The 26167-nt window shown below is 38.7% G+C and overlaps 1 protein-coding gene across 2 annotated transcripts in view; it reads left to right on the top strand.

Moving 5' to 3' along the window:
• The window catches only part of LOC131685092 (dipeptidase 1), a 789457-nt gene that overhangs the window by 749368 nt on the left and 13922 nt on the right, over positions 1-26167 (top strand). For both annotated transcript variants that reach the window (XM_058968531.1, XM_058968530.1), the window contains 3 exons: positions 4058-4142; positions 21388-21463; positions 21758-21896. In XM_058968531.1, the coding sequence (XP_058824514.1) occupies positions 4058-4142; positions 21388-21463; positions 21758-21896 (300 nt within the window). The remainder of the gene's footprint in view (positions 1-4057; positions 4143-21387; positions 21464-21757; positions 21897-26167) is intronic.

The following is a 26167-nucleotide window of genomic DNA, read 5'->3' as shown; positions in this document are numbered from 1 at the left end:
GTAAAACCAGTAAAACAGTAAAACCAGTAAAACAGTAAAAACAGTAAAAACAGTAAAAACAGTAAAAACAGTAAAAACAGTAAAAACAGTAAAAACAATAAAAACAGTAAAAACAGTAAAAACAGTAAAAACAGTAAAAACAGTAAAAACAGTAAAAACAGTAAAAACAGTAAAAACAGTAAAAACAGTAAAAACAGTAAAAACAGTAAAAACAGTAAAAACAGTAAAAACAGTAAAAACAGTAAAAACAGTAAAAACAGTAAAAACAGTAAAAATAGTAAAAACAGTAAAAACAGTAAAAACAGTAAAAACAGTACAAACAGTACGAACAGTAAAAACAGTAAAAACAGTAAAAACAGTAAAAACAGTAAAACAGTAAAACAGTAAAAACAGTAAAAACAGTAAAAACAGTAAAAACAGTAAAAACAATAAAAACAGTAAAAACGGTAAAAACAGTGAAAACAGTAGAAACAGTAAAAACAATAAAAGCAGTAAAAACTGTAAAAACCAAGGGGTGAGTCGCTTAGAACAATGTGCCATACGCGCTGTATCACCCACGATAACACGATATAAAATTACGATTCACAGTAATACACGATCATTTCACTCGTTACCACAAAGTGTGGCACAATGAGGCACACTTCTGACAACTCGAAAACTGTCAACAAAGTGTAGTTAAATAATCATAGCAACCATTGCTTTTGTTTTACTGAACACCGTAGCACATCGCGGCACATTGCGGCACAAGCTACCACGATTTTTGTTTGCGAGCACAATTCGATTTGTGCTAAGCGACTCACCCCTTGGTAAAAACAGTAGAAACAGTAGAAACAGTAAAAACAATAAAAGCAGTAAAAACTGTAAAAACTGTAAAAACTGTAAAAACAGTAAAAACAGTAAAAAAGTAAAACCAGTAAAACAGTAAAAACAGTAAAAACAGTAAAAACAGTAAAAACAATAAAAACAGTAAAAATAGTAAAAACAGTAAAAACAGTAAAAACAGTAAAAACAGTAAAAACAGTAAAAACAGTAAAAACAGTAAAAACAGTAAAAACAGTAAAAACAGTAAAAACAGTAAAAACAGTAAAAACGGTAAAAACGGTGAAATCAGTAGAAACAGTAAAAACAATAAAAGCAGTAAAAACTGTGAAAACTGTAAAAACAGTAAAAACAATTAAAACAGTAAAAACAGCAAAAACAGTAAAAAAGTAAAACCAGTAAAACAGTAAAAACAATAAAAACAGTAAAAATAGTAAAAACAGTAAAAACAGTAAAAACAGAAAAAACAGTAAAAACAGTAAAAACAGTAAAAACAGTAAAAACAGTAAAAACAGTAAAAACAGTAAAAACAGTAAAAACAATAAAAACAGTAAAAACAGTAAAAACGGTGAAATCAGTAGAAACAATAAAAACAATAAAAGCAGTAAAAACTGTGAAAACTGTAAAAACTGTAAAAATAGTAGAAACAGTAGAAACAGTAGAAACAGTAGAAACAGTAGAAACAGTAGAAACAGTAGAAACAGTAGAAACAGTAGAAACAGTAGAAACAGTAGAAACAGTAGAAACAGTAGAAACAGTAGAAACAGTAAAAACAGTAAAAACAATAAAAGCAGTAAAAACTGTAAAAACTGTGAAAACTGTGAAAACTGTAAAAACTGTAAAAACAGTAAAAACAGTAAAAACAGTAAAAACAGTAAAAACAGTAAAAACAGTAAAAACAGTACAAACAGTACGAACAGTAAAAACAGTAAAAACAGTAAAAACAGTAAAAACAGTAAAAACAGTAAAAACAGTAAAAACAGTAAAAACAGTAAAAACAGTAAAAACAGTAAAAACGGTAAAAACGGTGAAATCAGTAGAAACAGTAAAAACAATAAAAGCAGTAAAAACTGTGAAAACTGTAAAAACTGTAAAAACAGTCAAAACAATTAAAACAGTAAAAACAGCAAAAACAGTAAAAAAGTAAAACCAGTAAAACAGTAAAAACAGTAAAAACAGTAAAAACAGTAAAAATAGTAAAAACAGTAAAAACAGAAAAAACAGTACAAACAGTACGAACAGTAAAAACAGTGAAAACAGTTAAAACAGTAAGAACAGTAAAAACAGTAAAAACAGTAAAAACAGTAAAAACAGTAAAAACAGTAAAAACAGTAAAAACAGTAAAAACAGTAAAAACAGTAAAAACAGTAAAAACAATAAAAACAGTAAAAACAGTAAAAACAGTAAAAACGGTAAAAACGGTGAAATCAGTAGAAACAGTAAAAACAATAAAAGCAGTAAAAACTGTGAAAACTGTAAAAATAGTAGAAACAGTAGAAACAGTAGAAACAGTAAAAACAATAAAAGCAGTAAAAACTGTAAAAACTGTGAAAACTGTGAAAACTGTGAAAACTGTAAAAACTGTAAAAACAGTAAAAACAGTAAAAACAGTAAAAACAGTAAAAACAGTAAAAACAGTAAAAACAGTAAAAACAGTAAAAAGTTTTTACTGTTTTACTGTTTTTACTGTTTTTACTGTTTTTACTGTTTTTACTGTTTTTACTGTTTTTACTGTTTTTACTGTTTTTACTGTTTTTACTGTTTTTACTAAAAACAGTAAAAACAGTAAAAACAGTAAAAACAGCAAAAATAGGTAAACAGTAAGAACAGTAAAAACAGTTAAAACAGTAGAATTGTAAAAACAGTAAAAACAGTAAAACTGTAAAAACAGTAGAAATACTAGAAACAGTGGAAATAGTAAAAACAGCAAAACAGTGAAACGGAAAACAGTAAAATCAATAAAAACAACAAAAACAGTAAAAAGAGAACAATAAAAACCATAAAACGGATAAAACAGTCAAAACATTCCAAAAAGTTTAGTCAAAAACAAATAGATATAAATTCCAAAATTATCAAAAAGGTTTAAACTGTAAAGATGTCACAAATGTTAAAAATGACATAAATGTCAGGAATTTACAAAAACGTCCAAAATATCGCAAAGGCCAAAAATGTTAATAATACAGAAAACTGTTTAGAAAATTACGAAAGGTATCAAAAGAGTAACTGTAATGTGATTATTTAATATTATTTATTTTTATAAGTCACAAATAAAGACAATAGTCGTTTATATGACTAATTAAATCTATTGTAACACTCAATCACACATAGAACTAAACTAAAAAAAATCCACCCAACTTCATACACATTCACAATCAATATAAATAGCTTTAATAAAAATTCTGTCCGCACACTCTACCGATAGTATGATGCAAAACTCCAGTGGTTTCCTGATTAGTTTCCTAATGAGTACGATTGAAAGGAAATTACAGTATCTATCATCACATTCAAGTCTATGTCCGCTGCAGGATGGCCAACAGGATCCTGACAGGGTTGATTAAAGAATAACAAGACACAAATTAATATCGGTTAGATCTTTTTTTTTTTTTCTCATTTCGTCACCCCTTCATTAGCATAATGGCACAGTTTTCCGGTATCTACATCGGCCCGCATGGTTTCCAATGGCTGCTCTAGTGTAGACTAATATCTTTTTTACGCGGTCTATTTATAATTGTTTTTTCAACGTTTTTAAATAGGAAGATTTGTTATTTTTGCAACTATTTTTCGCTCGATTTTGAAAGGACCGCTGTACGTATAGTCCTCGTAATAAAGACTTGAGTGTACTGGCATATTGGAACCAAATTGCTTTTATCATTCATACATACACCACACAGGTCGGGCCCCCCTAACTGATGTTGTGTGATGCGGTAGGAATTAATGCGAAACTTTCTCTTTCTCGTTTTCTGTCCTCTGCCAACAATGATAACAACAACAACTACAACACAATGCACCGTGAACATGCTGGTCAACATCACCGGACTATCGGGTCCTGGTTCAACATCATCTTCTCCGCCGCGTGGACAATGACTTGGAAACATGTATGTGTGTGCCTGTGTTTGTCTGTTTGTGTTCCCGTTCGTTGCCTCAATAACTGGACTTGACTGGTCTAACCGGTAACCACATCTGCATCAACCGAACCTCGGCTCTGCTGCCACCATCCACGGCTGTTTGGCACACGCAGTCAGCCAACGGTGGCCTGGTGATGGTCGCTTTCTACCCACATTTCGTTAGTTGTGGCGAGAAGGCAACCCTCAAGGATGTTGTCGGTAAGTTTAATTTATATTAAATTTTCTTCTTCGACGAACCCATTCCCGATATCGTACCTCCTTGCCCGGCAAACTGAACCCCTAGCAGAAGGGGACTTACTCTGATAGAGTTTCGATTCGAAGAGGTGCGGTCGCTTGACCTGAAGCCGTCGGTTCTTGATTGGAGCAGAACACTCCACCGCATACAGGAAAGCCACCGCTTCTTGATAGGGGTTTTAGTTTAGCTAGCCTCGGTGCCAGTTATCTTAGCTCTCTGGTTGGAACAGGCCACTGCAAACACTGGAAGTAATATCGTTTACCGGACGGTTAGAGATGCGAATGGTGCCTCCTCTGTATACTCGATGATGACGGTGGGCTCGAATGGGTAGCTTTAGAGAATGATACTCATATTACGTACTGGCAGTAAACTGATCGCGTTCTTGAAGTCTCGTATATGTAATACTTTCATGGAATTTTATGTTTTCACATTGTTTTTGCACTCGCTGAAATATTGAAGGGAACATCGCAATGGGAACCAACGTCACCGGGCCCACGTAGTCGAGGCGATTGGCGCGTAATATTGGCTTACGATGGCATGAACCGACCTCAGCAAGCAAGCAGCTGGTTGTTTATTTTCATTAAAGTCGATCCAGCCAGAAGGAATTTAATATTGTGTTGCAATTTCGCTGATGTGGAATGCTTGAGTTGCTTCGGAACTGGCTGGCTGGAAGATTCCTCCGATGCAAGCGCTCCGACAGTGTCTCAAAAATGCAATTTAATACTGCTATTGATGATGCTTTCGACGAGCAAAAAAAATACAGCGGAAGAAGGGAAAATGTAAAACATAAATGGTATGCTCTTTATTATACTCATCATAAAGTGATTCTAAGTAATCAATTATTTCAGAATTCATAATACGCTGCGGAAATTGTTTTCTTCCATGTTCCATCTGGTGCATAGTTCGTTGGAATTATGTTTGACTCAAGCCCAGGAGTAGTCAGGAGAATCCTCCTTTGAACCTACCATTTTTCTCAGTTTACCGAGTGAAATTTTCTTTTGCATACTGATAGGCACTATAGATCATGAGTACTACTATCCTTTGACGTAGACGGTCCTGTAATTATTTTCCATTCAATCAATCTCTCTCCGCACTTTAGGCCCTTTACCTTAGCCGCCCGTTTGTCTGCCTTCGTACGACGAATGGCAATGAAAAGGTCCTGCATTACACTCAAATAAATTATCATGATTGGCACTTTTTCGGGTACCGTTTCTTGCTTCAGCTGCACGAGAAAAAAAAAGGTTTCATTCGCAAGTTTCTTTTTTCCCTTGGCGTTTAGTTCGTCCAGGTCACAAAACCTGCCGAACGAACTACATCCCACACTCGCAATGGAAATGTAAATCGAACGATTGAAAGTCTTTTCTAGACGATGACGATGCCGATGACGACGACGACGCCAACGACGTTTGATCTGCAGGATAGCGAATCGTTTCCCATACCGACAACGAACCGAAATTTGCTTGTCGGTCGATCAAATAATGAACGAAACGTATTGAATGGGATGGGGAGACAGATAGAGAAACACGCTGGCTTCCGCCAGTCAACTCAACGGAAGCCTGATGAAAAACGGAAAGTCATCATTTTACGTGAAACGATTCGATTGGCTTCTTCTTCTTCATCATCATCGAGACTGGAGGCGGACCACCCTATGCAGACGACTGGGCTGGGCATGGAAATTAGTTGGAAAGTGTGAGCGGAAGATTAATTGCAATCCTTTCCGCTCCACGGTGCAGCAACGAACGGGAAGTGGTTAAAGGTAGGCAATCGGTAATAAATTAGGCGCATTTTTAGTCGCAGACAGGGAGGAATTCTCAAAGGCTGACCAAGATGATATGAAATGACAGATTGTCGAAATAGGTTTTGCTTCTAGTCACATCAAAATCCGGACACAATTTTAGGATTGTTACTCAGCCAAACTACGACTATGCCATTGCCATTATTTTTCTGGTCTTTATCAAATACACCAACAAACGTAAATCGTACACACTGCACAGTGGATCCACTCCATACAAAAGCTGAACAAAACCTCAAAAGTAGTTTGAAATGACTGAAAATAACATCTAAGGATAATTTTCGTGCGCTGAACTCTATTTTGATTCAATTAGGCCGCTAAAATGAAAATTAGACAGCCTAGGGTGGTTCTAAAAGTTTTTTTTTTTTAATTTCGCAAAAGTGAATTTTATGAACTTTTTAAAACAGATACTTCGTAAGTCAACAGAAACATTTTCATTTCCTAGGGTAGTCCTTAGTAACGATTTAGCTAGGGTGGTTCCAATTTATCGAAATCTGGTGAATAAAAATGATGTATTTTTATACATTTGTTTGTAGACTTTCAATCCAATCTGAATACCATCATAGAAAAAATCATCCCTTCAAAGCTCCTAAGCTCCTTAAGAAATAATCCTGATATACTAATTTATGAACGTATGCATTTAGAATAGTTATAAAAGATAGTATATCTTAAGGTGTTTGATAGAATGCCTTAATTTTTTGTTTATTTATTTATAGTTTTCGACAAAGCTATTAAAAGATGACAGGTTTATTTGATTTTGATGAAGATCTCAAATCATGCCCTACTTTACTCTATTCTCTTTTCTTTTCTCTCCTTACCCTTCACTCTTTATATACGATGCATACTGCAGCTAAGCCGCTTAATACTTTTCCATTGATTTTCAATTCCAATTATGATATGAATATCTCTCTTTATGGGTACTTACTTGGTTTTTCGTGCAAAAATATTTTGTGCATACTTTGCACTGTTAGTGTATACTTTAAAATAGAGGCGTGAGCGTTTTTGCATGAAACTCTCGTCAATTTGGAAGTGAATTATTGAGGGAGTTTTTGAATTTGATTGTTGATTGTGATAGATTCAATAGGGAGTTTGCATTTGAAAATAAATGTTGCATCACTGGCCAATTACTAAAAATCGGGTAGAAAAGAACACTTCACACACTCACGCGTTTACCTTACATCGGTCACCAATAACAACCAATACCTACCAAAGAAACAGGATTCATGAAAAGATATAATAATAGTTACAATTAGTTTGCATTGTTGGTTTCTATTTATTTGAATTTTTCTATACTGCAAATAATTGTGAAAATGTAGAAACACGAGTCATAGTTGCAAGACGGATAAGGCATACTTATATTTGTATCAAGGAAATTGCCCCAAACCCTGAATTCACAAGCAGCGTTCAGAAAAAGAAATCCACCGGTGAATAGCAATGCAAAACTTCATGAAATCAAAAAATACCATGCGTCTCCATGAAAAAACTAATTTTACAAATAATCAAATATCAACCTTCGGCGCAAAACGGCGCAATCATGATTTTTGAAAACTCGATAAAATTCTACGTCAGTTGTACAAGATGAGATCCTGCAACACGCTTTTACCGATAAAAAGATGACACGCTCAATGTAAATAAGTCCGCGTTAAACAACATATTGACTTCATCGGTAACTTTTTCAATACTCATTATTTCTCAAATAAAAATACACCATTGTATTTCTGAGATGATTTTCTATTAGAAACGCCTATATGTGCTGTTAAATTGTCATTGTAGTACCTATTAAAGCGAGATGAATTAGAATGAACAAAAACTTTTTGTCACTACAATTCTTGCAGATTTCCAAGACCTTGTACGGTTCAAAAAAAAATGTAGCACTTATATTTTTCAAACGATTGACTCAAAAATTTGGCGAATGCATCTTTAGATGTGGTACATTCGGGAGAAAATATGAAAGGCGTGAAAATCGACAGTAAATTTTGGGGGTTTTGTCCAGTCGGCCCCACTGTGCATTGTTTTGACAAGATCTTTTAGTTTTCAAGGTGACGTCGACTGATTTTGCAAGCAGAAAAGGTACCGTGTGTAAATATTTAGAAACTCGCAATTTTACCATGGAAGCTTGCTTGGAGCTTCAAAGAGTTCAAGTAACTTTCTGGACCGGAATTTGCCATTTGAGCCAATATATTCTGATTCTTGATTCCTGAACTAATAAACGCAAAAAGAAAAAAAATCATAAGAAGTATCTTGTATGGCAAGCTATTTGTTCTTGGGGGTTGAAATTTTTGGATATTAGCAACCATAAACGGCGAAATTTACACACGGAAAAAATCCGTTCATAAATTCATGAAAACAAGATCACGATTTCGTGAGCTGAAGGATTTATGAAAACCGTTACCAAGTTCCTGAGAGTATAAATGGTATGGTTGCAGTGGTTGTTCCCTAAACATGTTTAGTTTTTGTTGTCATCGTTGTTCACAAACAACAGCTAAACGATGTTTATGATTGAAGGATCTTATTCGCGATTTTTGTTATTTCTCATTAAGCTACTGTGAGATTTCGTTCATGAGTTTGCTATCGGATTTTAATTTAAAAGTAGCGTGATTTATGTTCATGATTGCAGAATCTTAGTCATAATTTTCGTGATTTCTACTTCGTCGCATTTTAGCCATGAGTTGAGTGATTTATGCTCATGATTTCAGAATAATAGTTACGATTTTTGTGTGAGTAATGTGCGTTATATTCATGATTTTAGGATCTTTGTCACGATTTTCATAATTTCTATTCACGTTTTCGTGATACTTAAGTCACGAGTAGAGTGATTTATGTTCATTAATTCAGGATTTTAGTCACGATTTTAGATATTTTAATAACGAGTAATGTGATTTATATTCATGATCTCAGGAACCTAGTCACGATTTTCGTAATTTTTATTCACGTTATCTTGATGCTTTAGTCACGAGTAGAGTGATTTATGTTTATGATTTCAGGATCTTCATCACATTTTTTATATTTTTGTCACAAATAGTATGATTTATGTTCTTGATTTTAGCAGCTTAGTCACAATTTTCGTAATTTATTGGCACGTTATCATGATATTTTATTCTAGAGCTTACTTTCGAATTTGACACGTGTAGTGATGCGACTGATGTTCATGATATCAGCAGTTTTATTATGATATTCGTAATTTCTCTTCGCATTATCGCGATCTTATATTTTTTGGTTATTATCGGTTTTTGTACTCGAAGTATCGCGATAGTATAAACAGGAACATACATGGGTGGCTGAAAATCCGCATAAAAAACCGAGTTAATTCGAAAATCCGCATAAAAAAATTCTCAGCAAAAGACTTAGTATATCTTTGGAAGTATTTTTTGCACGGATTTCACAATTAACACGGTTTTTGCAAAAATATTCTAAGTACTTTTGAATGCAAAAAAATTCAGACTTTTTTCTGAAAAAAAAAATCCTTTTAAATTCGTAGAACTTAGAAGAATTTTGGCAGTTTTTTTGCGAGGATTTCGCAATTAACACGGTCCTTTTGAATGCAAAAGACTTAGTAGATTTTCGGAAAGATGTAAGAGACGAGTCTGGACTCCTTATGGCCTGCACCTCAACAATATGGGTATTTTCGGAATGATTTTGACGAGTAAGTACCAGAAATTGATTTTTGACGCAATTTTCAAATCCAATATGGCGACTTCCGGCTTAGAGAGATTCTCTACAACTCAATATGAGTATTTTCGGAATGGTTTTGAGGAGCAGGGAGCAAACGTCGATGTTTGGCGTCATTGTAAAATTCTAGATGGTGACTTCCGGTTTACCGAAATTCCCGCATGAAAAATCATAAACCAGCAAAATGCAAAATATTTTTATGTGTTCATCCAGAGGAGTGTGGTAAGAATGAGAGAGAGAGAGAGAGAGAGAGAGAGAGAGAGAGAGAAGAAAGAGACAAATGTGGTGTGAGTTGGGGGTTTGAATTGATTCAAATTAAACACATTGCTTAAATTCAAGCAAATTCAACTGTTTAATTATAACTGTTTGTACTACAACTTTCACTTCCAAAAATACTCTTATTGATTGGGTTATAGCGAATTTCTCTAAACCGGAGATCGCCACCTTGGATTTCAAAATGGCGTCAAAAATCAATTTTTGGCACCTAGAATTCAAGACCATTTCGAAAATACCCATATTGTTGGGGTGCGGGCCATAAGGAGTCTTCCAGACCCGTCTCTTCCATCTTTCCGAAGATCTTCTAAGTCTTTTGCATTCAAAAGGACTTATTTTTGCTAAAACCGCGTTAATTGGAAACCGCGCAAAAAACGCGTAAAACCTGAGTGTAATGAATTTCTTGTGCTCAGTGCAATTTTCTTTCTGTGCCGAGACATCACAATGCACCTTATCAAATGAATAACGATCTTCTAGGTCCTAACTGTTTTCTTGTATCTACGGTTCGTGCCTCTCCCTGGTCGCTAGAAGCTGAACTTGTATGACATTTCATGGAATAGTGCATGGAACAAAAATTATTCTACGAATAATATTCTAGATTTTGTGAAATATTTCCCGTGAAAATTTCCTAACCATGTTGCATGAAATTGAAAATTATTAGGGATATCTTCTAAATATCACAGGCACGCAAGATAGATCGTATATCAAGTACTAGGAATCATGAACTAGTTCACGAACCCATGAATAATATTTCATGCTTTTGTAAAATATTGTAGGTGCACGAATGATCCATCGAGACTATTGCACTAGAAGTCGTGATTATTGCACTAGGAATCATGATATTTGATGATTTCGTGAACTATTTCACGAGCATGAACGGTATGTCATGACTAAGAATACATTAGTAATATTGAATGATTTTGTGAAATATTTCACGAAAACGAATGGAAAAAAGTGACTACACAAGGGATCACGAATACATGAATATTCCATGATTTCGGTAACTATTTCACGACCACGAATGGTGAGTCGGGACTGTTATACTACGAATCATGAGCCATGATTTTGTGAACCAATGTTTCTAAATCTATGAATATCATCATAAGTCAACCATTGGTTTTATGAATAATGTTCCTAAAGTTTACTAGTTCACGTACAAAAAATCGATGTTGTAATGACATGGACAAAACCAAAACAAACATTTTCGCTTATAAAAGCGTTACGTTAATTATAAAAGCCATGATTTTTGTTCATGGTCCTGTTTTAGTAGCGTGAAAACGTGATTGTTCCAGAATTCGTGGCACTTTATTTACGAATTTGGGAATAGTTTTTTTTCGTGTAGGCAGGTATCTTTCAATACCTTTTTTCTGAATATTATACTATGAAAACGTTCTGGCCAGATTAAGCCAGCTACCATTACGCTAAGGACGCGATTGCAAAGTATCGAAACATACTGGTCGATTGTAAACTTTCGAATGAGTCAGTTTTTCAAAGAATGTTAGAAAGGACACAGCGTAAAGACTGAAGGAAACTATCCGAAGAAATGTACAGTGAACAGATTAAGGAACCCAATCCGTATAAAGTAATAAAACATGTTTAAACACAACTTTGTCCTATTTGAAAAACAAAATTAAATGAAGAACTTTGACTTACTATTTTGACATTGAAAATGTCTTATTGCACTATCTGGGACGACATGTCACTCAAAAACCTAGGGTTCGTCGGATGATGATGACCGCAGTTACGTTACAAGAAATTGGCATTTACCGGGCGGTAATTTAGATGCAAAGCGTCTTTCTAAGGTTTTTTTTTTTCTAAATTGATATAAATCACACCGAAGTTCGATGGAAATAATTGTGTGCTTGTTTTTAGTAGCATATGGCATGTTACTGTTTAAAAATAATTTCACCTGGTCAGATAGCCACTATCTTCCACCCAGTCTATTGCGTGAGTGTTAGTTAAGTGTACCGTTGTGTAAATCCTACTCGAAATTTTAACCAAAAACTCGAAAGTGACATTCCTCCGCCGATACCAGGAGTGCAGACTCCAAAGAACGTGAGCGACAACGCGCCTCCACCGAACACAAAAATACGAGCTGTGGATAACCGTCTGTCCCCGCCACGCACATCGGTTTGAACAACTTCACTCGCGCGTGAATTCAAACCGAACGAGTGCAATCGGTTCCATAGGTAGTAACGGGTGTTCGTTAAAAATGAGAATGATTTCAATACCTTTCAGTAATTAAAGTGAAGAGCGTAATTTATTTTCTCTCCAAGAGAAGTGCTCTCTAGACTCTCTAGAAATGGGTGGCATGTTTCTTTTCGCTCGGGTGCTGTCAGTTCAATCGAAGCTGGCGTTGAAACGGCAAGCACTCCACGAGCCTGCTGTACGGTTTTACGAAACGAACAAAGATCACTTTCGAGACAAAAGCGTACCCGTGAGATCGCGGCTTGTCATTACATCTCGAACCGGAACATTCAATGGTCTTCTTTGGCCCCGAAGGAAATCTATTAGCCGAGAGCTAGCGGAACTATACTCGGTGCACGCCCAGACAATGTGTTCGATGTCGTGATAGCCACGGTCGTAAGCACAAACATCTGCGAGTCAGAGTGTGCGTCCAATGTGTATTGGCTTGACGTAAGAAGGGATATCACACGAATGAAGTTGCGACACATATCCATACTTTTGAACCATTCCCTTGGGACTTACGAATGTAGTAACCTTCCGAATGCTCCTTTTGTTAGTTACATCCCGTGATCAACCAGACCTAAAACACTCGATTTACTCGAATAGCACCGTACGTTCATTTCGCACAAAACTGGTGAGCATCTTTAAAATATCTGTGTCTTGACCCAAATAAAAATCATGCCATAAAATAGGAGCCTTAAGCTTTCCAAAACATTTACTTGTTATTTTTTCTACCTTTAATGATTGCTTTAATCACGGTTTTACCATTATAATGATTTTTGTTTTGATGATTGCAGAAAAATGAAACACGTATCTCCTTTCAAAATAAGCCAAAAAAGTAGATTCAGCTGTCAAAATTAATGTTTTAGAATATCGGTTTCACGAATATGTATGAAAGTCAGAAAGTCCTACAATTTTCTGAGAAATCCAGGGGGTCCGAATTATCCCCACTATCTTAATAGCCCCGTATTCCCCTACTGTTGTTACGAAATCTTCAATTACATAGGTAATAGCATATATATTTTGCCAAATGATTCGAGACACTAAGGATAATCACTTTTAAAGATATTGTATTCAGTTTTGCCACCTTCAAATCTGTACCGGGAGTTTTTTTTAATCATTTCGTTTATTTGATAGGCACAAATGCGTTAGCTTGGCGGTGCCAAATGCTTATGTTTTTACATTTTGGATATCTTAAAACTAGGAGGTTACAATGTTGAAATATTTTTTTTACAAAAGAAAAAAAAAGTTTACAGCTATCTTAAGACTAGAAATTAGATTCAATATACAAGAGAGGGCCAAAAGATTTTTTTATGAAAAAAATTAAAACAAGGGATTCACTTTGATATACAAGAGGGGGAGTAATAGTATTTTACGAAGTATTTTACGGTTATCTTAAAACTAACAATATAGTTTAGTACACAAAAGGGGGAACAAATATTTATGAGAAACTTCACAGAAATCTTAAAACTAGGGATTCAATTCTATTTACAAGATGGAGGACAAGAGTTTCAATAAAGAGTAAAAATTATAGCTATCTTAAAACTAGGAATACAGAATACTAATTTGAATTTTTTAACTAAAACTTATGCTTGGTCAAGATATTCAGAGGGTGGCTTATTTCCGCATCATTGTAGCAGCAGTTGTATCAAGGACAGGGGAGAGACAGGGAAAGAAGAGCAAAACTTGCAGCTTTCGCTCGAACGGGGGGGGGGGGGGGGAAGAGGGATCAGCGAAACAAATTTGCGCCTCAGTCTAGTAAGTCGTCGAGTACCGGATTGGCGGAGTGTATTCTTCGGACCCGCGGGGAATCCTTCAAAAGTCATCGGACCTCGAGTCGCTCTCGCTTCAGTTTCCTTCTATGCAGGCGTAGTGGTAAGGGCGACGGCGGTTACATAGTGGCACTCTGGAGCTGATCGGTTCCACAAGGCAGGAGGAAACTCTAAAAACGAGAAATAAAAGAGAGGGGCTAAATTGGGATATTTATCGTTTTTATGAAGGTATAAATAAGGGACATATAAGGGAAATCACGAGTTGCCAGCATATCTCGGACTGGTACATTGGGTGGTCTACCTCGGGCCCGAAGGGATTCCTTTAACTGAGACCTGGCGTCACAATACCCGGCGCATACCCAGACAACGTGTTCGATGTCGTGATAGCCCTCGTCACAAGCGCACAGACCACTCTCCGCAAGCTCAATACGCCGCATGGTGTAGTGATTGGACATAAGTCGGGACATTACGCGAATAAAATCCCGACCCACATCCATCCCCCCGAACCAAGGCTTCGTTGATACCTTTGGGATAATCGAATGTAGCCATCGTCCAAGTTCCCCATTGCTCCACGAGGTTTGCCAACTGTTGAGCGTCCTCTGACGACAAATACTAAAAAATTCGTTGAAGCAGATTGGTCTTTCGTATATGTCACCATTTAATGCGCCCACCTTTGCTAATGAGTCGGCCTTTTCATTGCCCGGGATAGAACAATGAGAGGGGACCCAAACAAAGGTAATCTGATAAGATTTTTCAGATAACGTACACAAGGACTCCTGTATCATCCCCAGAAAATACGGGAGTTGCTTTTTAGGTTTCACCGCACGAAGAGCCTCGATAGAGCTGAGGCTGTCCGAAACGATGAAGTAGTGATCTGTGGGCAGAGTGTCGATGATCCCAAGGGTGTACTGAATTGCAGCTAACTCTGCGACGTAAACTGAAGCGGGATCATTGAGCTTGAATGAAGCGGTAATAGTATTGTTGAAGATACCGAAGCCAGTGGACCCATCGAGATTTGATCCGCCAGTGTAAAACATTTTGTCGCAGTCGACTTCTCGGAATTTATTATATAATATATTGGGGATCACTTGCGGGCGTATATGGTCCGGGATTCCACGAATCTCTTCCTTCGTGGATGTGTCGAAGAATACAGTAGAATCAGAAGTATCTAGGAAACGGACACGGTTGGGATTGTACGAAGAAGGATTGATGCTCTGTGCCATGTAGTCGAAGTACAAGGACATAAAACGGGTTTGAGAATTAAGCTCGACGAGCCTCTCGAAATTTTGAATTACCAACGGGTTCAGAATGTCGCATCGGATGAGCAATCGATATGAGAGTTCCCAAAATCGATTTTTTAGCGGAAGAACGCCCGCCAGCACTTCGAGACTCATCGTATGGGTCGAGTGCATGCAACCCAAGGCAATGCGCAAGCAACGATACTGGATTCTCTCCAGTTTGATGAAGTGTATGTTCGCAGCGGAGCGGAAACAGAAGCACCCGTACTCCATCACCGACAATATCGTTGTTTGGTACAACCTGATCAGGTCTCCTGGGTGAGCACCCCACCATGTTCCAGTTATTGTTCGGAGAAAATTGATCCTTTGTTGGCATTTCTGTTTCAGATACCTAATGTGACATCCCCAGGTACCTTTAGAGTCGAACCAGACCCCGAGATATTTAAATGTGAAAACCTGGTTGATCGTTGCACCCATTAATAAAAGCTGGAGTTGCGCCGGCTCACGCTTCCTAGAAAAAACAACAAACTCAGTTTTCTCCGTGGAGAACTCAATACCCAGCTGAAGAGCCCAAGCAGACAAATTGTCCAAGGTATTTTGTAATGGTCCTTGCAAGTCGGCAGCTTTGGGCCCTGTAACAGAGACCACCCCGTCGTCTGCAAGTTGCCTTAGCGTGCATGAATTGGCAAGACAATCGTCAATGTCATTCACGTAAAAATTGTAGAGCAGGGGACTTAGACATGAGCCCTGGGGAAGACCCATGTAGCTAAATCGCGATGTTGTTAAATCGCCATGCGAAAAGTGCATGTGCTTTTCAGACAACAGGTTTAGCAAAAAGTTATTTAAAATTGGTGAAAGACCATGCTGGTGCAGCTTCTCTGACAGAATGTTGATAGAAACTGAGTCAAAAGCCCCCTTAATATCCAAGAAGACTGATGCCATCTGCTCTTTGTTAGCATAGGCCATTTGGATTTCTGTAGAAAGCAACGCAAGGCAATCGTTCGTCCCTTTGCCTTTGCGAAAGCCAAATTGTGTATCTGACAGTAAGCCATTTGCTTCGACCCAATTGTCGAGGCGGGATAGGATCATTTTCTCGAACAACTTCCGGATACAGGATAGCATTGCGATCGGACGGTACGAATTGTGGTCGGAGGCTGGTTTTCCTGGTTTTTGGATGGCGATGACCTTCACTTGCCTCCATTCATAAGGGACAATGTTATCCTCAAGAAACTTGTTAAATAAATTCAACAAGCGCCTTTTTGCAGTGTCAGGCAGATTCTTCAGCAAGTTGAATTTGATTCTGTCTAACCCTGGGGCGTTATTGTTGCATGATAAGAGAGCAAGTGAGAACTCCACCATCGAAAACGGTGTTTCGTTCGCGGTATCGTGAGGGGACGAGGCGCGGCACGTTTTATGTACCGGGACAGAGTCCGGACAGATCTTCTTGGCGAAAGCGAATATCCAACGGTTTGAATATTCCACGTTCTCGTTGGTACTATTACGGTTACGCATACGTCGAGCCGTACCCCAAAGAGTGCTCATCGCTGTTTCTCTCGTTAACCCGTCGACGAACCGGCGCCAATAACTGCGTTTTTTGGCTTTCATTAGACTCTTCATTCGCCTTTCTAACGACGCGTACTGTAGATAGCTAGCGGGTAACCCGTCTTCCCGGAAGGCCTTATATGGAGTGGACTTTTCCGCGTACAGCTCTGAGCACTCTTTATCCCACCACAGGGTGGGAGACCGTCCATGGGTATTCGCGCTGGGTACTGGTTTAGTCTGAGCTTGATTCGCACTGTCGAGAATCAAGCCAGCCAAAAACCTGTACTCTTCCTCCGGAGGAAGTTCTTGGGTGGATTCGATTTTAACGGATATCGCGGTCGCGTAACTCTTCCAATCAATGTTCCGTGTGAGGTCATACGAGACATTGATTGTATCCGATGGTCTTGAACCGTTAGCAATTGAAATAACGATAGGCAAATGATCGCTACCGTGGGGATCACCTTCCACCTGCAATCTAACTGTAGCGATGTCGAGCATAGCGATAAATCCAACGCGCTTGCGCGTGCTGGTGGTGTAGGAATCCGCGTCATTTCTCCCGTGTTTAAGATGGTCATGTTGAAATTGTCGCAAAGATCTTGGATTAATGTTGATCTATTATCATCATGAAGACAGCCCCATACCGTACCGTGCGAGTTAAAGTCTCCCAGAACTAGCCGCGGTGCCGGTAAGGATTCCGTGATATTACAAAGCGTTCGGTGCCCTACCGAGGCTCTAGGAGGAATGTAGATGGAAGCAATGCAAAGGTCTTTACCTTTGATTAAAACTTGACAAGCGACAATTTCAATGCCTGGTGTCGAAGGGAGGTTAATTCGGTTGAAAGAATAGCACTTTTTGATCCCCAAAAGTACTCCTCCGTAGGGGTTTTCTCGATCCAGACGAATTATATTAAAGTCGTGGAAGTTGAGATTTATATCGGAAGTTAACCAAGTTTCACATAATGCGAAAGCATCACATTTTAAACTATTTAGTAAAAATTTAAAGGAATCGATTTTCGGGAGGATACTTCTGCTGTTCCACTGTAGAACAGTGATCGAATCGGTGACCTCGTTCGATGACTTAGCCATCGAAGGATACGATCGCTGCAAGGAGGGGCCATTTAGTAGTCAACTGCTTCAAAAATGTTTGCACTATAGGGAGAAAACGTATCAGAAGGCTTTTAAGAGGATCAGTAACATTGAAAGCTGTGAAAATTAAGTCCACTATGTCAGAAAATTTCATTAGTCCGCTACTGGACTGAGTATCTGTTTGAAAAAAGGGGACACTTGGGGTTTTTGATGTCCCTGGAAGTGGTGGGTACTCCTTGTTAGAATTAATATTTCCAAGTCCTGGAGCAAATTGCTTCTGCTTTTGTGCATCACTTCCGTTGGATTTATTGATTGTAGTTGGCGCACTCTGAGTGGACGACACCTTGGCTCCCTTACGAGGCAATGTAGGGGAGGCTGGATTTCTCCTCTTCCTGGATTCCCCTGGGTTAAGCAAAAATGTTCCCTCTCGTGGGTCGTCAGATTCTTGCTCAACGTTAGCCAAATCAGCATAGGAATTTTCGGACAGGACAGATGGCGAAGCATTCTTTAGCATTTCTGCATAAGAACGCCTTGAGCGTTCCTTAAGGGAGCGCTTAATTTTATCCCCGCGCTGCTTGTACGCAGGACATGATTTAAGAGCATGTGAAGGGCCCCCGCAGCAAATACACTTTTCAGTTTCTTTGTCGCAAGAGTCATCCTCATGCTCTCCTTCGCATTTGCCGCATCGTTTCTTATTTCCACAATATGTGGCTGTGTGGCCCAACTGCTTGCAATTGCTGCAGCTCATGACCCGCGGTACAAACAGGCGAACTGGTAGGCGAACCCTGTCAAGGAGGATGTAGTTGGGAAGAGAGGACCCGACGAATGTCACCCGAATCGAGCCTGATAGAGAGTAGGTAGTCTTACCTCCCTCGGTGTTTGCGGTATACAATTGTTTGCATTCTAAGATCTTAATCTGTTCAAGAGAGGGGTCCTTAAAGCAGCCAACCCCGTGCTCCAACAGTTCTTCGCATTTCAGGCCCGGTTCGGACACTACCCCATCGATTTCACAGGCCACACAAGGCACGTACGCTTTAAATTCCCGCGTAAAGCGCTCACAGCAAGCAATCGCGTTTGCCTGGCCGAGATCACTCACTAGAACACGTATCTTGTTTGCCCGAACACGTGTTATCTGAGTTACGGCCGGGTAATTAGCAGTCAGATCTCGAGAAAGTTTTAATATATTAACCGGTTTCTCTCCGGTCCGAAAATATACCACCCATGGCCCAGAGGAACCTTGTGGGTACTGCTTTATACGGGGAGCAATGCGAGTGTTAGGGGGATCAGGGACTTCCATGATAACATCAGATGGTATTTCGCCCTCGGCCATTTAAGCACGAGGACAGAGCGTTATATAAACGGGGATGTGTCTTATTATTTGATTACAAGGTAGAGTAAAAGTAGGGAAAAGGAAAGAAAGCAAACGAGGAAAAAAATAAAGCAAAACTTATCTGCAAACAACGTCGATTGTTCCGCACCAGCGAAAACAATGTACTGGATTTACTGCCGGCACCAGCAGAATGGCAGCTAACGAACGAACAAAGGATGACTTTCACTCTCTAAAATTTACACACCGAACACCACTGTGAAATATAACGATCCGTTCCGTTCAAAGGTTGGGAGACGTATGATATACCGGGAGTTGAAAAATCTTTTCTATCTGTACTCTAAAGAAAAAAAAACTGTACCGTATACTGAACCCAAACAATAACAAGGTTGTTTAAAAGAAAAAAAAGCCTTATACTTATTGTTCGTTCAGGGAAATCAAGCCAGAAATTCTAACACGGAATCGGTTGTTTTAATTGAGCTGGGATTCCGCAAGAGACCAGTCAAAATTCCGGATAGGTTTGACTGGGTAACGCCAATATCAGCTCCAGCTCAAATTCTCGTTGGCTCTTTGTTTGCAACCATGCCGGTGATAGAGAGGCGGCGAGCGGTTGAGCTAGGGCTGGTAATGAGCAATGGGTCAAGTCAGAGTAAACGTAGGCACTCAGATTCTCGCCATCACTCTGCCAGCGACCTAACTCAACGTTCGACCGCCGTTTGATTCAATTAAACATAAGCAACATTCCCGACCGTCGGCAGTTCGGAGGTGAAGTTACTTTTTTTTACAAGCCGAGCATTGTCAAATTAATTCAACAAAGGATAAATCCATCATAAATTCTCGGCAGCCGGCTGCCTAGAGCAGTTAACACATGATAACACTTCTGAGAGTTGCATAGTTCGTATCACTTATCAAAGTGAATGCAGATTTATGTAACTCTTTACCTCATCCTACTTTGTTACGAACTTAGTTAGTAAAAACGAGTTCGTTATTTCGAATGTAGTTCGTAGAAAAGTTGCGTAAATCGAATATTACGTAAAAAATAAAGTTCGTAAATAGAGGCGTGGAGTGTATTACCAAATTCCTAAAACCCGATAACCGCTTTGCTATTGAGAGTGGGACTCCAAATTCCCAGGACCTTTAGTCTGGTTCTAGTTCAGTGTATTTTTATCCATTAAACTTTCAAATATCATCCACATCTGCATGATTGATTATAGTTTTCAATGAGTTCAAATTATTTTGGAAACGTGCGCCCAGAATAGAGCCAGGTCAGTCAAGCGGATTGTCTAGAAGTAGTTCAAATAATCATTATAATTCACACCATCAACTTCAACCCTTCTCCCCAGTGAGCTTATTGGCTATGGTAGCAATTTTCCAGGAAGAGTCGCTGGTAGAAATGGCGCTCAAAGGAAACCTCTCGTTTTGGCCACCCTGAACGCCAGTGTAGAAGGCAACAAAATTGATTGCCATCGTGACTTTGCAATTATCTTCAATGCTTCAGTAATCCACGTAGCTCCGAATACTGATGACGGTGAGTGAATGCAGCTCGGTGTTTCCTCTCTACCGTCAGGATAATCTTTTGAATTGAACGGTCGTTCTCACCTCTTCGATGGCTGATGATTCAGCCTTAATTTCTTTGTTGTGTAAAAAATGAATACTGCACCATTAAAGTTAGAACTTTTTACCTCCTATATTTTCTGGGTAGAATTTGATTGCCATTGCATCCGAAGACCGAAACGAAGCAGATACAGCTATTCAGCATTCATCCACAAAACCAAATTCCGAAACTCTCTTTTGGCTTTGTTGTATGATTCTCATACAAGCTGTATAATGAGATGGACGTACAAGCAACCGTTAGTGGGAAACGAGCTTCGGTCGACCTCGTCGTGAAATATGACAAAACTTTTAATTAGCACTTCCTTTTCTTGTTTACCAACCGATGACTCATTTTGGGCATCCTGACTGGCTGTGTCGTACAGCTTATTTCCTTCAAATTTGCTTCCAGCGTATCGCAACACCAGAACAAGCAACTACATCAACTCCCTCAACCACAAAACAGTTACCCCTCCCCCCCCTCGCCTTTCCTCCTTCGATATCCACAAATTGTTTTAATTAAGGACCCAATTTTTAATTAAATTACTTGTTCTATCTTTTCGATTCACTCAACCGCAACCGACGACCGACCGGGTTGTTCATTACACGCACACGGAACGTCTGCTAACGGATCACATCATCGTCATCATCATCATCACCACATCGACCTTCCGGGCACCACGCGCTTTACGACGGATTTCCGGACGACTGACGAAAACAACTCACCACCCAGCGCACATTAATCACATCCGGGACGTGGCCGGAGTGGACCACGTCGGCATCGGTGCCGGATACGATGGCGTGAATCTGTAAGTTAATTATGTAGTGTCTAAAAAAATTTATCTTTCTTCGAATGAAAAATTGGGAAACCGTGCTGGCGGTGGTTTCCCCCGCGAACTTCGCTGATAAGCAAATCGCGCAACTTCTCGCAGGGTGAAATAAAAAAATACACAAATTAACAGCTAGCTAGTTAAGAAACTAACCAGCGTCAGCGCAAACCAGCACCGGAAAAGTTTTAATCCTTCTGGTCGTGATTTCTGTTCTGTTCTGTTTCGTTTCATGCCGCAAATAACGTTAAAAAACACCACCATCCACCACCACAGAGTGCCCCAAGGATTGGAGGACGTCTCGCGGTATCCGTACCTGTTCGCCGAGCTGCTCGTGTCGGAAAAGTGGACCGAGGAGGATATCGCCAAGCTGGCGGGGAAGAATTTAATTAGAGTTTTCAAACAAGTCGAACAGGTGAGTGCCGCTCAAGGGAAAACAAAACTCGTGTTTCCTAGCTGCGGGAGTGGGCGTTTTGTACTTTTTTTTCCCTCAAACGTTCTGTTTGTCATCAAGCGAATCATTATAAACTTCCAATCGACGGTTGTTTAATGATGCGGAAATAATCGTAATTAATTGAAATCAAATACTGCGATGCCGTATCTTGTAGCTGTTGACATCAAAGCAGGTACCGTTGTTAGCCAGGCTTAATTTACATGGTTTTCGCGGGAAATGTCGGTTGAATTCCACTGAAACCGACGTTGCCGGCTCATTATTAATCAATCAGGCAGACGGTGTAGGGTTACCTTTACGATTCGTTGTAACACACTGCATCAACTCGGGTGTGCTCGTCGATAAATGAGCACTGACTCTATAGAAATCGTTTAATTGGTACCATGTAATAAATAACGAGTATAACTTTCCCTTTGTCCTAGGAAAAATAATTTAAACTCGTTTTGAAACACCTATACGATTGGACAAATTCTACGAAGATCGCTTTTGCAGGCGTACCTTGTGCTACTTTTTCCATTAATTTTTTATCGTTCAAATGCTTGAAATGTTGCAACGCCATTGCGCTGTTCTCGGAGAGTAGCTAGTGTGAACCAATTAACGTGTTAAAAACAATGCTTGAATTCGAAGGCCAACAGTAGCAATATAATTTAATCGACTCCGTGTTGATATGGAAATTAATAAATATATCATGTGGAAAGTGCTGGGGTAATAATATTCAAGAAACGGTACAATGCACAACAGAACTACCCCGTAATCATTATGTCTGTTTCCAACTAATGAAGGTAACGATTTTTGTCCTGCCACTGCGACCAGTATTCAGGTTATTTTGAAGTAGAATGCTTCTAACGTTTCAATTTAGGGGTCCCTTTTCAAAAATTTCTGCTGAGATATTTTCCCAGTTTTCAAATGCGAATAACTTCCGTTGTATATATTTTTGCACTATCTGATCGGAAATATGTGCACGTATATTGTATTTAATCCCGTAAAATATACGTCTATTATAGATAACGAAAATAATGTATTTTGTAAAAGTGGTAATTATCTGCGCTGATTGGTCCGTACAATTCAACCAAGTAGCAAGCGTTGCTAGGACTGCCTCTTTTTTATCCAACGAACTTCGCAAGGTATAAAAATGGCACATAAGAGAAAATTCATCAGTTTGCTTCCTGAGCTGCTACGTTTTGTGTCAGCTCAAACTCTTCGGTTGGAATATACGCAATGACTGCCGCCAGGCATCATTCCATCCAATGATGCACAGGCGTGGCGTGCATACAATGATCAGCACACATCGCAGAAAAGGTAGAACGCTCTTTTTTCGGAGTTAAATACGCGGATTGCAAGTGTGCGCGTGCGAGGGGGTGGTTGAATCCGAAAGACCCCGCTCTCTTGCTCTTTAAATTATGCGTGGCGGGCTCAGATAAATTCATCATTTTTTGGTTCATAATTATTATCTTTTGGAAAGCGGTAGTACGATTGACGATGACGATTTTAATAGCATTGGTTGTGTTGTGCAGGCCTTAAAAAAGGAGCTTCATTTGAAATAATGCGCTGATCGGCGAACGCGCGCCATATCATCAGTCGCATCTTGACGAATTCATTCGTTCGTGCTTCAATATACCGTTCGTCATAAAAGAACGATTGCTTCTTTTTCGGACGAGTGTTCATTTGACCGAAGCTGGCAGCTGGGTAGCTTTCACTCCTCGTGTTGCCGACACGGTCACAGTCGTTGCAAACAACCAAGAAATTTCAATCATCTTGTGCTACCGTTCGTATTCCCTTGACCACAAAGAGGTGTGATGAATTGCTATAGCATTCGAACGAAAATTTCGTTTGACATTTTGCTGCCATAGGTTTCGACTGTTTCGCCGATGGTGAAAAATAGCCGTGGTATATTTTGCTATTCAATATTCATGTACATATGAGAGAGATAGTATCAAGGAGTTCAACTTATTTGTGTTGCAATGCCGAATTTATGATTTTAATAATCTTCCCAACCGACTTTTATCATACTATTGCAAGGTGAATCTGCTGACTTACCATTTTAATTGGCATGCTTTATGTTTGGTGCAATGCACTAATGCTGCACTATCGAGTACGGTAGGTACTGCTTCTTGAATATATAAATCCTCTGCATCTCACTGCACGAATGGCGAATTTGGTATTAAGACTCTTCTAATCATAGCTTTTTGTGGTTGTTTATATAATCACATGTTTGAAAGGGGCGGGTGGCCGAGTGTGCAATAACCAAAAATAAATATAATGAAGGGGCGTCAGCGAATATTATTATTGAAAATATTTGCTGGGTTATTTCCAAAATCCACCGATAAAAGTTGCATGAATGATGACGTATTTGGTCTAACCACAAACGTTACTGAACTTTGCCTGTAACTGAATATTTGTCTTAAAATGCTCCTAACTCGATCAGTAAAAATTTTATTATCATACCACTCGTCCCATTCGACACATAAGTTAATTTTAGACTGAATAATGTTCTCATATCTTTCAGTAGAAGGCTTCAAGTGAACATTTAGAACTAAAGTTGTGGAGATGTAACATACCTTACGATTAAGAGTTTTAAGCACATGCGAATAGACTACAAGAACAGTTTAATAAATTACAGTAAAAGTATTGTTTAAATATGGCCAGTTACATAATTCCCTTAACTGGAAGCTACGAGTATATTATTTAACGGAAAATTTCACACTTTCTAATGTGTGCTGGGATATACTGAGAGTTTCTATTTTTGATTTTTAATCGGGTTTTCCCAATTCATTTTTATCAGGAGAAAAGACGGTTTAATTTATCATGCCCCGCTAAGCGAAGATGGACATACTTTCGAGGTATAAAGATTTCACTTTCTTTACACTTTTCATTGTTATCATAATACGGTGCACGACTTGATTAAATGACGACTTCTAAAGGACCATTCATAAATAACGTAGACTCACAATTTGACCTCTATAATGAAAAAAAAAAAAGATATCTATTAAGAGGATAAAGCTATCCAAATCTAAAAATATTTATTTTTCGTATGTAATTAATAGTCATAACTCATATCACAGTATTGTAAACGCCGAATATTTTCGGAGACAAATATATTAGAACCGGTTTGCACGGAGTTGTGCCGAGTCAACACGTAGAATTTAACAGCGTTTAAAGATTATGAGATCCGTGTAAATGATTACAAAGGTTCACTACTGTTTTAGCCATCGAAATTTTAAAAAAAATCAATCCACCTAACGTTTACCATCGGGCTTTTTAATAGGGACCCGGGGCTATTAAGACAGTGGAGGTAATTCGAACCCCTTCGATTTCTCAGAAAATAGCAAGACTTTCTGACTATCGTAACTATTCGTGGAGCCGCTATTCTGAAACATGACAAAGAGCTGAATTTGATTCTTTGTTCTTTGTAGAAAGGAGATACAATATGATTCGTTTTTTACCATTCTCAAAACAAAAATCATTATAATGGATAAACCGTGATTAAATCAGCAAATATATGTAAAAAAATGGTAAATGTTTTGGAAAGCTCCTATTTTATGGAATGATTTTTTTGTTTTGGGTGAAAACACAGGTGTTTACGAGACGCTCACCACTTTTGTGCGAAATGAGCGTACGGGGCTATTCGGACCCCCTACCTGAGCAAACGAAAAGTCCATAATACCCCCATGGTCATGGGGTTTGACATGGGTGTTTGAAATGGGTTCAAACCATGAAAATACCATCACCATGGTCCGGTAGATCCCATATAAAATACCGTATGTTGGTATATTTATGCGTTATTGAGACCATTTTATGGTATCTTGATGGTTGTGAATTTTGTCACGGACCATATTTAAGGTCTTTTCAAGGGGCTATGTGGTGTTTGAACCCATGAATATTTGCTCGGGTATTCAGTCAATCACCGTTCAGCGGCTTGCGGCTGCGCACACCCTTGCACACGCCACAGCAAAGAAAATACATGGGCCGCCAATCGACAGCTGTGACATACCAGATTAGTAAAGCAATTTTTTTGCTTCTTAAGGAGTGTCTCTTGTAACTAATTAATAGGTAAACATAATTCCATTCCAAAAAAATTAAAGAAAAATGACGGTCTGAATTGCCCCGTAGGGAGGTCCGAATTACCCCTACATTGTAAAAGGATGGAAAACCGTAGAGGTTTGCAAATCGTCGCCTAGCGCTGCCATTGAGTGGTGCAAATGAACCTTTTATGGCACTAAAATGTAGCAGAGGTT

The sequence above is a fragment of the Topomyia yanbarensis genome, chromosome 2, assembly GCF_030247195.1.
Source record: "Topomyia yanbarensis strain Yona2022 chromosome 2, ASM3024719v1, whole genome shotgun sequence".
NCBI lineage: Eukaryota > Metazoa > Arthropoda > Insecta > Diptera > Culicidae > Topomyia > Topomyia yanbarensis.
Note: the sequence above shows the minus strand (reverse complement) of the source record. Positions and strands in the feature narration are given on the sequence as shown.